Raw genomic sequence first — 15,444 nt, 5'->3', positions numbered from 1 at the left:
AACGGGTCTTAAACCTGAAAAATTATAAACCACTATGCATGAATGGAGTAACAAGTTAGGATCAAAACAGACTGAACCCAATCCATGCCCTCCACTAAGCACCAACTACTTTCCTACAAGAAAAATAAAAGAAAGGAATTCCAACGATTTGGTTGTTCAATTGAAAGCGTACCACATGGTGTCAAGGGGGATACCCTTCAAAAAGAGGAATGCAAAACTAATGTGCCAAAAGTTAACAAAAAGCTGGGCAATATTTTAGCTTAGCATCTGACATTGTGGTCCTTAACACCCTTCACCTTTTTTTCATAACAAAGAAAACAAAGCAAAGCAGAACGCAAAAGATCACTCTAATAGCCAAAATCTTTAGTTGTAGTCTAACAAGAGTCTTGGTAATCCCAATCATTGTCGTCGTTGTGCCTGTCTTTGCTGTACGCGTATAATGGGCTGTGCCTGTCGTGGCTGTTCGCGTATAATGGGCTGTGCCTGTCATGGCTGTTCGCGTATAATGTGCTGTGCCTGTTGTGGCTGTTCGTGTATAATGGGTAGCTGTGCTTGCCGTGGCTGTTCGCGTATAATGTTATGCTCATCCCAGATTCGGCAGGAACATGTTGCTTTCTTGTTCTTCCACTCAGCTCCACAGGTATAACAAAACTCATAACCACATCTACAAAGACAATGCAAGCATATAGACAAACCACGAGGATTGGTATACACACACAAAAAAAAAAAAAAACAGCAGCACCCAGTAAAGAACAATTAATACTAGTTCTTTTTGTGGATAAAAGAATAGAAAAGGTGGTCTGCAACTAGTAAAGGCAATACACCAATACCATAACTATCTGAGGGGAAAGTGTAAGGCCCTACCATTATATCTATTTATTGATGACTAGGATCTTATCCAATGTTTGCTAACAAAAGCATGCAGAGATTGACTCTTTTGGTGGTTTGATGGCCCATTGGCAATGTGGTTTTCAATCAAAAGAACACAGAGGAACTTGAGACCCAACACTATACTTAGCCATATCCACTCTTGTACTCAACTTGCTACCAATCAGATCATATTGAGTTCACTAGCTGTATATTTTGTTTTATCTTTTGCTTGTTTCATCCCTCTCAAAAAATTGCTAATTTGATCTAAAGATGACAAAATCAACAGAACAATGACCAAAAGACAAGTCAAATAGGATGGAGGAGTGGGGAGTAATACCTGCAAGTTATGTGGTAACAACCTTCGGTGAGTTCAACCATATGGTTGCACTTTACGCACTGACGCCAGAGTTTCTTTGTAGCCAGCGAGTTGAGCAATTGGTCGTCTCGGTGGGGATAGGGATGTGATCTTTTATAATCATAGCAGGTCATATTGAAGTGCCAAGGGACCTTGCAATTGATACAAAAATAGTAATGACATTTCATGCATCTCCTGACTCCAGTCTGGTCAGCACGGACAAAAGTAGTTTTGGTGTATTCTAAGACCTCCTTTTTAGACATTAATGCAGAACACCTGGGATTTGGGCAATAAACTTTGTCTGTAACCGGAATAGAAGATTCCTTGATTCTTTGGCTTATGGCCTCAACTAGTTTAGGTGCCAAGAATTTTGCACAGCTATCAATATTCACCTCATTTTTACAGCCTTCATGAGGGCACTCTGCCCCCATCCCATTAAGAAATTTTACTTCCACATGCTGTTTCATACAAGAACAGCAATACCTGTGTAGACAGCCATCGATTGAAAACATTTCCGCAACATCAGTTTCTTCAAAGCAAATTACACAAGTCTCCTTCAGACTCTTTCCATTGCTAGAGTCTGCACGCCAGGTGATCTGAGAAACTATAGCCTCTCTTGCAACTTTAAGTGCAAACTTAATGTCAGTACGTGCTACAAGAGAAGGGCTGCAATATTCAAATTTTCTTTGTAGAAGAGCCACTTGATTGACTAATGTTGCAACCTTGCTGTTTCCAGGACGCACTCTGTTTGTGACCTGTATTTATAAGATGTCAATCATCTACATGAGTGGCACCAAATGGAATTTTCTGTTATGCCCCCATATTTTATTTTATAAACAGGAATAGTTATGAGAGCAGCAAACTTGTAAAGATATGAATTATACCATCAATAAGGAGGAAAAAAAATGGAAAATAACAGAATTTGGGTTTTCTGGATACAGTTTGAATCCTTCGGAATAGGAAAAAAATACATATTTATCCTGTAATACAGCCAACAAAGTTTGACAGAACACATCACCAAAAAATAATTAACAAATTTCTAACAGCAACAAAATAGTATAACTGAATGACCGAATCATTGCTGAACCCGAAATTTGAAACTCTAACACATTAATACCAGTAATTGGCTTTGTCACACAAATGCAGCAAGCTCAGCAAATGTTTAACACAACAGACTGAAAGAAGGACAGGTCTAACAAGATAACTGTTAATTCTCCCAAATACCAAGTTGTTTGGGATTATTCCTTGCAGCTTCTGCACAAAGCTAAATTAACACACTCCAAAACACTGTCACAAATGACATGACATACACTTGTTAGATTGCACTTCAACCAATTAACCCAACACAAACACTGAACCAAAAACCAATACAGCAACTCACTCACATTAATGTTTAGTAATTGGCTTTCACACTTCTCATAGTTGACCACAATCTTCCTGCTCAATCTCGGATAATGTTCTCCCAAAAAAACCCACATATAGTAAGCCCCAAAATTTCTATCCCACTTCCAAAATGGTCAAAGGCACAATCTTTTTCTTTTCCTCAGTTTCAGAAGATACCCAATAGCTCATACAGCCAAAGATTTCAAATTTGCAATGCAACAAACAATGCACACCAGTCAACAGTCAACTCTACTACCATTAACATAAACACAAACTCCCACCCAATTAAAAAGTGAATTTGAGAATTAAAGATGACCGATAAAAGCGAGTGTTTAATGCTAAAACTCACATATTGGTAAAGCATGTAGTCATCACAGTAAAAGGTCACAGATTTCAAGTCCAAGGTGAGAGCTTTGTTAAGCCCTTCAATGATGGCCTCAAGCTCCGAAGCCTCATTGCTGAGCACCACACCATCAACCACCGCCTCCAGATTCTTCCTCGCCTCGAATATCAGATTGTCTCTCGGGTCACAAATCGCAATACCAGCCCCAGCCACCACCACCTTCATATCCCTAACCCTCTCCTCGCTCACCAAACCTTTGCAATACAACCTCAAATTCTCAGTCTCCACCGCTGCAGCTTTTGTCGACGATGACGAAGACGATTCGTCCGCACAGTACGGACGTTCGTAATAGTCGCCGTGCTTGTCCCAGTAGTCCTCGGGAACGTCGCGGAGGTCGGCGGCGAACTTCTGATCATGAATTCGACGGTTGAGATCTTCCTTCGTCTTCATCATCTCCGAAACAGTGCGCTCGTGGTCCTCCCACTCCTGCGCGAATCGCTCGACGTCCTCGAGCATGAGCGTGGCGGCGAGGTCTAAAATGGCGTCGTTCAAGGCGTCGTGGGGTGGCGAAGGAGGCGGAGAGTTGCGCGAACTCGAACTCGAACTCGAACTCGAGGCGAACGACGGATTGAGAGCGAGAGAGGCAGCCATGGCCTCCTGCATTTGGAGCTTGAAGGCCATGTCCAGGTCGGAGTCTAGGGTTTTGGCGGCCATAAGGCCTCTGCGTTGCTCGGAGAGAATGGTGTTGAGGTCGTCTGGGTCAGTACGATCATCCATGAGATAAAGTGGTGAATAAAAATGCTTCGCGAAAGCCTACGGAAAAGGAGTGGAGACTTGTCAGAGAAGGAAGAGACCAAGGAAACAGAGGGTTTTGGAAATTGATGAGTCTGCAGATTTCAGCCACGTGTCTTCTGAATTTACTTTGACGAATTTTGACCATAAAGCAGCACTTTTCAAACAGAGGAAATTTTATTTATTTTTCAGTCAAAAGAAACAAAACATCATAAAGGAGGGATCTTAACACCATATAAATCACAGTGTAACTTACGTAAAATATCATTGACCCAAAAAAAAAACCTATGTAAAATATCTCTTGGAAAATTTCCAAACCAAACACACGTATGTGACGAAGTACAATAGACATGTTGTATGGAAACTTTATTAAAGTTATTAAGCAACTGACATACATTATGAATAATACGAACATTTCAACGAGTTGAGATTTGATTATTAAAGAGTATGAGTGATGCTAAATGAATTCTAAAATTAACTGAATAAACCCTACTGCTAATTTATTAATTGAATCACAAATTTACCATAATATAAAATAACCAAAAAAGATTTATTGAATCTGAAAACTTGATCGAAATTTTATTGAAGTCCTTAAGCAACTGACATATATTGTGAATAACAATACGCACATTTCAATGAGTGGAGATTTGATTATTAAATATGAGTGCAGCTAAACGAACCTTAAAATTAACTGAGTACACCATACTGCCAAAGCAATTCTGTGTTTGGTGGGTAATCTATAAATTCCTTGGTAAATTCGAAAAGGTTTGGGGTTTGCCCTGACCCTAGGTGTGGGAGTAGCTTTTCCCTCCCCTAATTTTTTTTTTATTATTAAAAAGGAGGATATACTGAATAAAACAAATATAATTTTAATAAGCACACCCTAATCACCATATTCAACCATAATCAAATGTAGAAAAGCTTTTGTATTGCTTGGTACCCACAACAAACAATGCAGCGGGCACTAGAAGAGGCACAAGAAGGTGTCGTTGAATGTTCATTGAACATTCACTCACTTGGTTAAGCAAAGCAAAAGTTAGCGACAGAGAAGATCTAATCATCTAATAATACAAAGATCATGCGTTGAAATTGAATTCATTCTTGTGTTGAATTATTGTCTTGCCTTCAAACTGGAAGAGGCTATCTCTATATTCTTGCGGCAGTCCACAAGGTGAAGAACTCACTCACGCCACTGCTCTGCTCTCTTTTTTCTCTTTTTCCTTCTAGTTTTTGAAGGTTTTTTCATTTTTTTTTCCACGCTTAATCAATTATATAGTGCATTCAAATTAGAAGTTGAAAAGTACATAGTAACTACGTTGTTTGTGATGTTGATTGTGATGTTGAGAGTTGTCTGATTCACTTGTGTATTGAGATGAAACTAATTAGAAAGTCCAACTTAAGTATTTTCTTCACAATAGCTAATGTTCCTAAGTTTCATCTTATATTTGGTATCTCTTTATTATTATTATTTACTTCTTTTTTTTGTGCATGAGCGGGGGTAGATTAAATATTTGATTTCATTCTTGCTGGAGCTTAGTTTGCATGTTGATGCTTAGTGTATTATGTGATAGTGTATTAAGATGTATTAAGGGTATTTTTGGTAGTTAAATAAGGTGTATCAGTTAATTTTATATTTTGATTAAAATATTAGGATGTACTCAGTTACTTGTAGAGTTCGTTTAGCAGGGTTTAGAGTTTAGATTGTATTTAAAACTTTACGGTATTTTTAGATGAAGAAATTTAAAAGTACATCATTTCTAGTTGAGATAATTATAGTCGAAGTGCCAAACTGAGAGCATTGCGTAAACAATGACCAATAGAGGAAAAAAAATTTAGAGATTTTCTATTTAAACCCCACATTTCTCTTTGTTCACCCCAGTATTTAAATCATTAAGTTGTAAGTTTTATTATTGTGTAAAAAGACAAAAAAAAAAGTCATTCAACTTAATACTTAAACCTAATACATCTATACACACACCCCCACACACCCCACCACTTTTTTTAGAAAAATACAAAATCTTCTAGTGTAGTAAAAACATGGGTACTTAACCCTAAACCTTAAATCCTAAACCTTTTATTGGAAAGAAAGGTATGCTTTGTGTCTAAATTATTGCAACGATTTTATTAAGAGTTATGTCATGGAGTTAGTTTATTTTTGTTTCTTTGGGGTTATGCATATGAGGGCTGATTTTTGCAGGCAATTTTGTATTTTTCCTTTTTCTGTTTTTTCCCCATCTAAAACCAGATTTGGGCTCTCAAAGATTTGGTGACCTTCTTGCCTGCATAAGAGACAAGAATATTCCACTTCAAAATATTCATTTTGTGGTACGAAACATATGCACTTTAAATTTGTAAACAGTAGAAGATTATTGTACCGTTGTGTAAGTAAATAGTAGATGATTATTATATCTTCGTGTAAATGAAATTTGTTCTTACCAAGGTAAGTTGCACTTTTTTTTATCTACAATGCAAATAAATATCTCCTTATTTAATTTCTAATTTAGAAATCTTTATTTAGTCTAGGACCTTCATCTTCTTCTCAAAAAATAAGGGCCTTCTTCATCTTTTCCCCCACTATTTAGTTTAGATATATGCTTTTTTTCTATAGTTTGTAATAGGAAGATAGTGGGGTTTAAATAGAAAGATTGTTTTATTTTTTATTTTTTCAACTTGGGGTTTATTTAAGGGTAGTTTGGGAAGATAACGGGGTTTTCTTAGAAATTGTGAAAATTTAAATTAGAAGTTGGGGTGAACTTAGAAGATGGGGTGAACAAAGAGAAATATGGAGTTTAAATAGAAAATCTCAAAATTTATTTAAGGCCAATGGAACTTTTCATATTAGGAATTTATTAATTTCAATTTAAGTTACAAATGGAAAGTCAATTTTTTATTAAAATAATTTATTAAAAAGACCATAAAATTTTATAGAATGTTATCAACTAGCTTTTTTATAAATAAAAAATTTAGTCAATTCAAAACAACTGACCAATTCTAACCGGAGACCAAAGAAATTTATTGGTTTATATATATCAAGTACTTTCCTACAAGAAAAAAACAGAGGGTATTTTACTCACTATTTTAATCTATAGTGTATCCTTATTAGTGTCACTATCTTTCCCAAAAGGTGACATATGTTCATAAATTTAACTATAGTTAACTTTTTATTTTATTTTTTATTTGATAACATTATTATGAGAGAGAAACAATGCTTTAACAAGATTTATCCTGATTTAGTCTTATTTTATTTATTAACTCAACAAACTTTCAGGGCGAGTCCTGTCAAGATCCATGTCGGACTCTAGGGATTCAGCTTCCATGAGCTCGCGAGGTTGCTTGGAGATGGCGAATAAAACGTCGTCGCCATCGTCATCCGGTGAACGCTGCTAGCCATGTAGGACTGAGAGAGCGACAAATAAATGAAGTATGCGTTGTCTCGCAGGACTTTTGGATTTTGGGGAGATTATTTATATATATATATATATATATATTTTTTGGGGGTTAAAAAAAATGAGGACTCGAGATAATTCCGAAATATTTAATTCACTGGTAACAATTAACCCACTGAAATAAATTCTTTGTAAAATTGGAGAAAAAAGAAAAGCACAACCCCTCATTGTTAAAACTTAAATGCAATTAGAAAGGAAATCTAATTCGAAACTCATCGAAACAAAGTTTTTGTCGAGTGGATCATCATCCACGCACTTGAGAGCTCCGCCGCTCCCTTTCGAGATTTGGTCTCGCTTCCCAAATGTTGAAGGTTGGCTGAGACTCACTGACTCACTGACTCACTGAGATGCTGAATATGATGACGCGGAATATAGCTGCTTCTTCTTCTTCTTATTGCACCAGCAGGAGATGGAGAGTTATGCATTGTCTTCACTCTAACTCCACTGTTGTTGTTTTCGCCAACCATTACTTTGCTTTCCTTCACTCTCAACCTTCGAAACCAATCAAATCTACAATAACCCAACTAGAGTAGCCAGTGAGAAACTCACCCAAAATCACAACTATTGAGATGCTTTCATTGTGTTTGATAGAATGCTTCAAATGCGTCCTCCGCCTTCAGTTGTTCGTTTCAACCAAATATTGGGTCAAGTTGCGAAATTGAAACATTATTCGGCCGTCATCTCGTTGTATAACCAAATGGGTGCGTCGGGAATAAGACCTGCTGTGTGCACTCTAACCATTCTCATAAATTGTTATTGTCATTTGAACCAAATGGGGTTCAGTTTATCTGTATTGGGAAAATTCTTCAAACTTGGTCTTGAACCAAATGTCTTTACCTTCACCACTCTGATCAACGGCTTTCTTCAATTGCTTAGGAAGATGGAGGAAGGGGTTTTTGTAAGGATACACTAGTTGATGATGAATTAAACCTCTTCTCAGAAATGATGTGCAAGGTATTTCCCCAAATGTCATTACCTATAACTCTTTGATGAATGGAGTTTGCAAATTAGGCGAGTGGAAAGAAGCTACAAGGTTGTTGAATGAAATGGTGAGTAAAAATATCTTTCCAAATGTGGTCACTTTCAACGTCTTGGTAGACACACTTTGTAAGGTGGGAATGGCCGTGGAAGCAGAAGGCGTGGTTGAAATAATGATTCAAAGAGATATTGATCCTGATTTTGTTACGTACAATTCACTCATGAATGGTTACTGTTTGCGAGGAGAAATAAGCAAGGCACAAAATGTTTTTGAACTAATGCTTAGCAAGGGCTCGGTGGTTGATGTTGTTAGTTACAACACATTGATAAATCGATATTGTAAGCATAAGATGATGGATGAGGCCATGATGCTTTTTCTGGATATGTCTCATATGGGACTGGTTCCAAATACCATTACTTATAACACTCTTCTGGACTGTTTTTGCAAAGTGGGTAGAATACAGGATGCACAAAAGTTGTTCTCTGAGATGCAAGCTTGTGGCCAACTTCCAGATGCTCAAACTTATTCTATTTTACTGGATGGCCTGTGTAAAAACCAACAACTTTCTAGGGCAATGCAATTGTTTGGAGAGATGGAAGCGAAGAAGTTGGATATTAATATTGTGATTTACAATATTCTTATTGAAGGTTTGTGCATAGCTGGAAAAATTGAATCTGCAAGGGATCTGTTCTGTGGTTTGTCATCAAAAGGACTTGAACCTAATGTGAGGACATGCACTATAATGATTAGTGGACTCTGTTTCGCGGGCCTAACAAGTGAAGCAGAAAATTTGCTTATCCAAATGGAAGAGAGAGGCTGTTCTCCTTATGGTTGGACATTTAACACAATTATCCGAGGGTTCATCCATAATAAACAGACATCAAGGGCGATGGTACTTATGCATCAACAATGGAGTTGATAGTTAATTTACTGTCGAAAGATGAAGTGGATCCTGCTTTGTTGCCGTTGATAAAAGGATCACTGTTAAAAATATGCATCTGTGGACAATGAATTTTGAAACTGCCGCACCTTTGACGACCATGAAGTCATTTCAGTGGTTTTTAAAATCAAAGGTTGGTTTGTCTCTTTTCCCGCATAATGTATAATATATATACTAATGGCTTCTAGTTTGAGGATGAAATAATGAGCCTAAACTTTGGCAATTCATTGATGTTCTGGAGAGGAGTGTGTTATATTGGGATAGCGGCTGATAATGGTATATATACTGTTGTTCCTTGATTGAACTTATGTTGCGTCCCAATCTTTATGTTAACTAAACTAATTTTCCAAGTTAAAACTCTTTTGTTTCTTGTCTGGTTTATATGTACCAGTCAAACTCTTTAGATGTTTTGCTTGGTTTATATATACCAGTGAAACTCTTTGTTTTTTAAATCCACTCCTTAGGAAAATGGAGCAAGCAGATTATTTTCCCTCACATTTTGTATGTAACACCCTCCATGACTGAGGTAGATTGAAATGTCTAAAACAAATCTTGTTCCCTCACATATTTTTTTTTTTTTACTGAAAATAATTTCGAAAAGTTATTATGAGGGGTAAACTCCAAAAAATGGGGACTAAATACCTGCAAGTCATGTGGTAGCAACCTTCAGCAAGTTCAATCATATGGTTGCATTTCACACAGTGACGCCATAGATTCCTTTGTTAGAGTTTTGAATAGGTTGAAGAGAAAGAGAAAATGCAGAGAAGAAAGGAGAGCAGAGAATGAATGAAAACGAATCTGTATTTTTCTATTGCATACTCCGTCTAAATGGAGCAAGCTCCGCGTGAGCTATATGGCCGTTAGAAAGAATAGCTGGATTCTCTTACATCACAGAGAATCACAGCCTTACATCCAAAACTGCACTCTAGGATTTTTACACGTGGCTATAACCACTTAACATGACTAACGCCTAACACAGGTCTGACTTAGAGACTAAGTGAATTCACTATTTAGCTTAGAGGCCTAATTACATTCTTATCAGCTCACCACTTACATTTCAACATCCTTGAGGCAAGAGACTTTAGCTTTGTATCTTCTTCTGGTAGCAACCTTCAGCAAGTCCTCGGGCCGTCGTGGAGGTCGGCGGCGAACTTCTGATCGTGAATTCGACGGTTGAGATCTTCCTTCGTCTTCATCACCTCTGAAACGGTGCGCTCGTGGTCCTCCCACTCCTGAGCGAATTGCTCGACGTCCTCGAGCGTGAGCGTGGCGGCGAGGTCTAAAATGGGGTCGTTCAAGGCTTCGTGGGGTGGCAAAGGAGGCGGAGAGTTGCATGAACGCGAATTCGAGGCCAACGAGGGATTGAGAGCGAGAGAGGCAGCCATGGCCTCCTGCTTTTGGAGCTTGAAGGCCGTGTCGAGGTTGGAGTCTAGGGTTTTGGCAGCCATAAGGTCTTTGCGTTGCTCGAAGAGAATGGTGTCGAGGTCGTCTAGTTCAGTACGATCATCCATGAGATAAAGTGATGAATAAAAATGCTTCGCAAAAGCCTACGGAAAAGGAGTGGAGACTTGTTAGAGAAGGAAGAGACCAAGGAAACACAGGGTTTTGGAAATTGATGAGAGTCTGCAGATTTCAGCCACGTGTCTTCTGAATTTACTTTGACGAATTTTGACCATAAAGCAGCACTTTTTCAAACAGTGGGAATTTTATTTATTTTTTAGTCAATAGAAACAAAACATTATAAAGGAGGGATCTTAACACCATATAAATCACAAGTAACTTACGTAAAATATCATTGACCCAAAACAAAACAAAACCTATGTAAAATATCTCTTGGAAAATTTCCAAACCAAACACACATGTGTGAAGAAGTATGGTTGCGTTTAATCATAATATCTACTACTTGATTTGATTCACGATAAACATGTTGTATCGAAACTTTATTAAAGTTATTAAGCAACTGACATACATCGTGAATAATATGCACATTCCAACAAGTTGATATTTGATTATTAAAGAGTATGAGTGATGCTAAACGGATTCTAAAATTAACTGAGTACACCCTACTGGTAATTTATTAATTGAATCACAAATGTACCCTAATATAAAATAACCAAATTTTTTTTATTGAATCCGAAAATTGATGGAAATTTTATTAAAGTCTTTAAGCAACTGACATATATTGTGAATAATAATAAGCACATTTCAACGAGTTGAGATTTGATTATTAAATATGAGTGCAGCTAAACGAACTCTAAAATTAATCTGAGTACACCCTACTGCTAGCAGTTCCGTGTTTGGTGAGTAATCTATAAATTCTTTGGTAAATTCGAAAAGGTCTGGGGTTTGCCTTGACCCTCAGTGTAGGGGTAACCTTTCCCTCCCCTAAACTTTTTTAAACAAAGAAAAAGGATATATTGAATGAAACAAATATAATTTTAATAAGTACATCCTACTCACCATATTCAACCCTAATCAAACGTAAAGAAGTTTTTATATTGCTTGGTGCCCACAACAAACAATGCAGCGGGCACTAGCAGAGGCGCAAGAAGGTGTCGTTGAATGTTCATTCAACATTCACTCACTTGGTGAAGCAAAGCAAAAGTTAGCGACAGGGAAGATCTAATCATCTAATAGTACGAAGATCATGCGTTGAACTTGAATTCATTCTTGTGTTGAATTATTGTCTTGCCTTCAAACTGGAAGAGGCTATCTCTATATTCTTGCGGCAGACTACAAGGTGAAGAACTCACTCACGCCACTGCTCTGCTCTCTTTTCTCCTTTTCCTTCTATAGTTTTTGAAGGTTTTTTCATGGTTTTTTTCCCCAGCTTAATCATTTATATAGTGCATTCAAATTAAAAGTTGAAAAGTACATAATAACTATGTTGTTTGTGATGTTGAGAGTTGTCTGATTCACTTGTGTATTGAGATGAAACTAATTAGAAAGTCCGACTTAATAAGTATTTTCTTCACAATAGCTAATGTTCCTAAGTTTCATCTTATATTTGGTCTCTCTTTGTTATTATTATTATTTACCTTTTTTTTTGTGCATGAGTGGGGGTAGATTACATATTTGATTTCATTCTTGCTGGAGCTTAGTTTGCATGTTGATGTTTAGGGTGTTGTATGATAGTGTATTAAGATGTATTAAGGGTATATTTGGTAGTTAAATAAGATGTATTTAGTTAATTCTATATTTTGATTAAAATATTAAGGTGTACTAAGTTACTTTTAGGGTTTAGAGTTTATGTTGCATTTAAAACTTTACGGTATTTTTAGATGAAGAAATTTAAAAGTACATCATTTCTAACTGAGATAATTAGTCAATTCAAAACCACTAACCAATTCTAACTGGAGACCAAAGAAATTTACTGGTTCATATATAGCAAGTACTTTCCTACAAAAAGAAAACAGAGAGTATTTTTGCTCACTACTTTAACCCAAGGTGTACCCTCGTTAGTGTCACCACCCTTTCCAAAAAGATGACACATGTCCATGGATTTAACAATAGTTAACTCTTTATTTTTTATTTGGGTAAATTACTCAAATGGTCCTCAAACTTGTACACGATTTACATTTTGGTCCCTCAATTGAATTATTAGTCCAAATGATACATAAACTCTATTTTATTCGCTCATTGGATCCAACCGTTAGGTTCTGTCAATGTTGCCGTCAAATATGAGGGCAAATTGGTCATTTCATCCACCAACTCTCTCTCTTTTCTTCTTCTGGGTTTCTTCTTCTTTTGCTTATGGGTTTCTTCTTCTTCTTCCTGGTTTCTTCTTCTTTTGCTTCGTTTTTTCCCACAATCCAGGTCCTTAGTTGACAAGCACACTAAAAGGTGCATGAAATTCACAGAAAAATGTGTCAAACGAAATTAATAGTTCAGAAAGATGGGGATGGTTAGAACCTGATTCTTCCATATTCAAAAATAGGTTCACCGATTCAGTTCCAAATGCCCAGAAGCTTGAGAATTCATTCACTTCATCAATACCTTTTGATAAGCTCTCACCACCTTCTTCAATTTGATCAAAAATTGAGTAAATGGCATTTTCAGGCATTGGAGGTGTTGACGGGATCTCCTTTTTCCCACTTAGTCCAAAATTTTCATCAGGCAACAAAGATTCTATACCCACAGAATTTGAATCCGGAGATTCAATTTCTTTATTTTCAACTGACAGAGAATTCTCACCCTGTACATAACCAAATAGCAAAGCAAAAGAAAATTCTTATAAAGTTCATTTTCAAATGAAGAAGATTTCTGACCCAATTCAATTCAATTTGAATAAAGAGATGCAGAACAGAGAACCAAAAAAATTATGAAACATCTTTTGGGCGTTACACAACTGCATGTCCAAAAGAACCAAAATGCATAATTTAATTTTACTCAATCCGCATAAGAGAAAACAAAGAACAGAATCAAGAACAATTCAACAAACATATTTTGGGCATTCAACAAATTCACGTCTAAATTAAATAAAATGCACATTGGGTTAAAGTGGTGAGCAAAAATCCTCTCAGAAAAAAAATTCTATGGATTTGGTTGTTTAATTCAAACTTGTAAGTGTACCTAGTGGTGTCAAGAGGGGATGGTACCCTTGAAAAATAACTAATGTTGCCAAAAAGCTGGGCAATGTTTTAGCTTAGCATTTGACATTTTGGTTTTTAAACACCCTTCACCTTTCTTTCATAACAAAGAAAGCAAAGGAAAGCAAAACGCAAAAGATGACTCTATTAGCCTAAATCTATTTATACTTGTAACCTACAAGAGTCCTGGTAATCCTGATCATCGTTGTGGCCATACTTGTCGTGGCTGCTCAGGTACAATGGGCGGTGCATGTCATGGCCATTCGCGTATAATGTTACTCACATCCCAGATTTGGCAGAAACATGCTGCTCTCTTGTTCTTCCACTTAGCTCCACAAGTAGAACAAAACTCGTAACCACATCTGCAAGACAATGCAAGCATGGACAAACCACAAGGATTGGTATACAAATGAAAATAGCATACAATTGTTTAGATGATTAGGATCTCATACAATGCTTGCTAACAAAAGCATGCAGAGATTGGCTCTTTTGGTGGGTTGATGGGCCATTGGCAATGTAGTTTTCTCACATATAAGAAGTCTGAGGAACTGAATCTACTTGTTTCATTCCTCTCTAAATAAAATTGTTTATTTTATCTAATCATAACAAAATCAGCATGGCAATGACCAAAACACCACCAAATAACTCCAAACCGAAAACACAAAAGACCCATAAAAATGGATCCTTTAGTTAAAACTCACGTATTGGTAAATCGTGCAAGGGAAGGCAAAAAGGAATGGAAACTTGCTGGACAAGGACGAGACCAACAGCATCTTGGAAATCGAATGTTCATATTTAAGGTGACAAGTTATACCATGTGACCATAATACTACTATGAGGAGTGCTAGCAACCTTCTCTCTAACCTTCTCTTTTGAACCTTCTCTCTTCTTCTTATGACAAGTGTCAATTTCCTTACACTTAAAACAATGTCATTAATGCATCATACAAACTAGTTTTTGTTTTCCAAGTTTACCCTTATTAAATGCATTAATTTTTTTTTTAATAACAAGCTAATTTTTTTTTACAACTTTCTTACCACCTCGTTTAAAAAATAAAATAAGTTTTTTTTTCCAAAGAGAACGTGTGTTTTGTTAAAAACAAAATAAAGATGATAACATCTTGAAACAAACTTTATTTTTAAAGAAAAAAAAATGACGTTTTTTTATTATATAAAATTATTATTTAATTTTTAATAATGTGCTAAAGAAGTTGTAATAAAATATGAATAAATTGAAGGAAATATAAAAGTCAATACATTTTAAAAGGGTAAACTTGGAAAACAAAAACTAACTTGTGTGATGCATTAATGACATTGTTTTTAGTGTAAGGAAAATGACACTTGTCGTGAGGAGAAGGGAGAAGGGAGAAGGAAGAAGGTCCAAAAGAGAAGGTTAGAAAGAAAATTACTAGCATTCCTCTACTACTATTCTCATTAAGCAGCGTACTTTTGCAAATGACTTGGATTGGAATATTGACTTTCCTAAACTCAAAATTCAGTATCTTCTAATTTGACACGAAAGTATCCCTAGATGACGGATGACCTATTTTTATTTATAATCAGATTTCGTTAATTAATTAATTAATATTCAATAATTGTTAATTAAATTTTAAACACAACACACACAAAAAACACTTTTTTCGGTTTTCAATTCTCCTCCCCTTCTCTTTACCTCTCAACTCTCGTCTTTCTCATCTTCATTTTTCTCCTCCTCTCCTTTAATGGTATCAAAACAAATTAGAGCAGAA

General features: G+C 36.3%; 1 protein-coding gene and 1 pseudogene across 1 annotated transcript; one reads left to right on the top strand and one right to left on the bottom strand.

The window, feature by feature from the left end:
• Positions 1 to 210: 210 nt before the first annotated feature.
• LOC103324392 (E3 ubiquitin-protein ligase RSL1-like) lies at positions 211 to 3,808 on the bottom strand. The gene is made up of 3 exons (XM_089045011.1): positions 2,958 to 3,808; positions 1,208 to 1,980; positions 211 to 664 (listed from the first exon to the last, which is right to left on the bottom strand). Exons 1-3 carry the CDS (start codon positions 3,726 to 3,728, stop codon positions 487 to 489), a joined length of 1,722 nt encoding a protein of 573 aa, XP_088901137.1. The 5' UTR covers positions 3,729 to 3,808; the 3' UTR covers positions 211 to 486.
• Positions 3,809 to 7,739: 3,931 nt separating this feature from the next.
• On the top strand, positions 7,740 to 9,412 carry LOC148921467 (uncharacterized; annotated as a pseudogene).
• The last annotated feature ends 6,032 nt before the right edge of the window (positions 9,413 to 15,444 follow it).

Source organism: Prunus mume, linkage group LG1 (genome assembly GCF_029339155.1).
Source record: "Prunus mume cultivar Tortuosa linkage group LG1, ASM2933915v1, whole genome shotgun sequence".
Taxonomy (NCBI): domain Eukaryota; kingdom Viridiplantae; phylum Streptophyta; class Magnoliopsida; order Rosales; family Rosaceae; genus Prunus; species Prunus mume.
The sequence above is the reverse complement of the archived record's forward strand: the minus strand, read 5'-3'. Positions and strand labels throughout refer to the sequence as shown.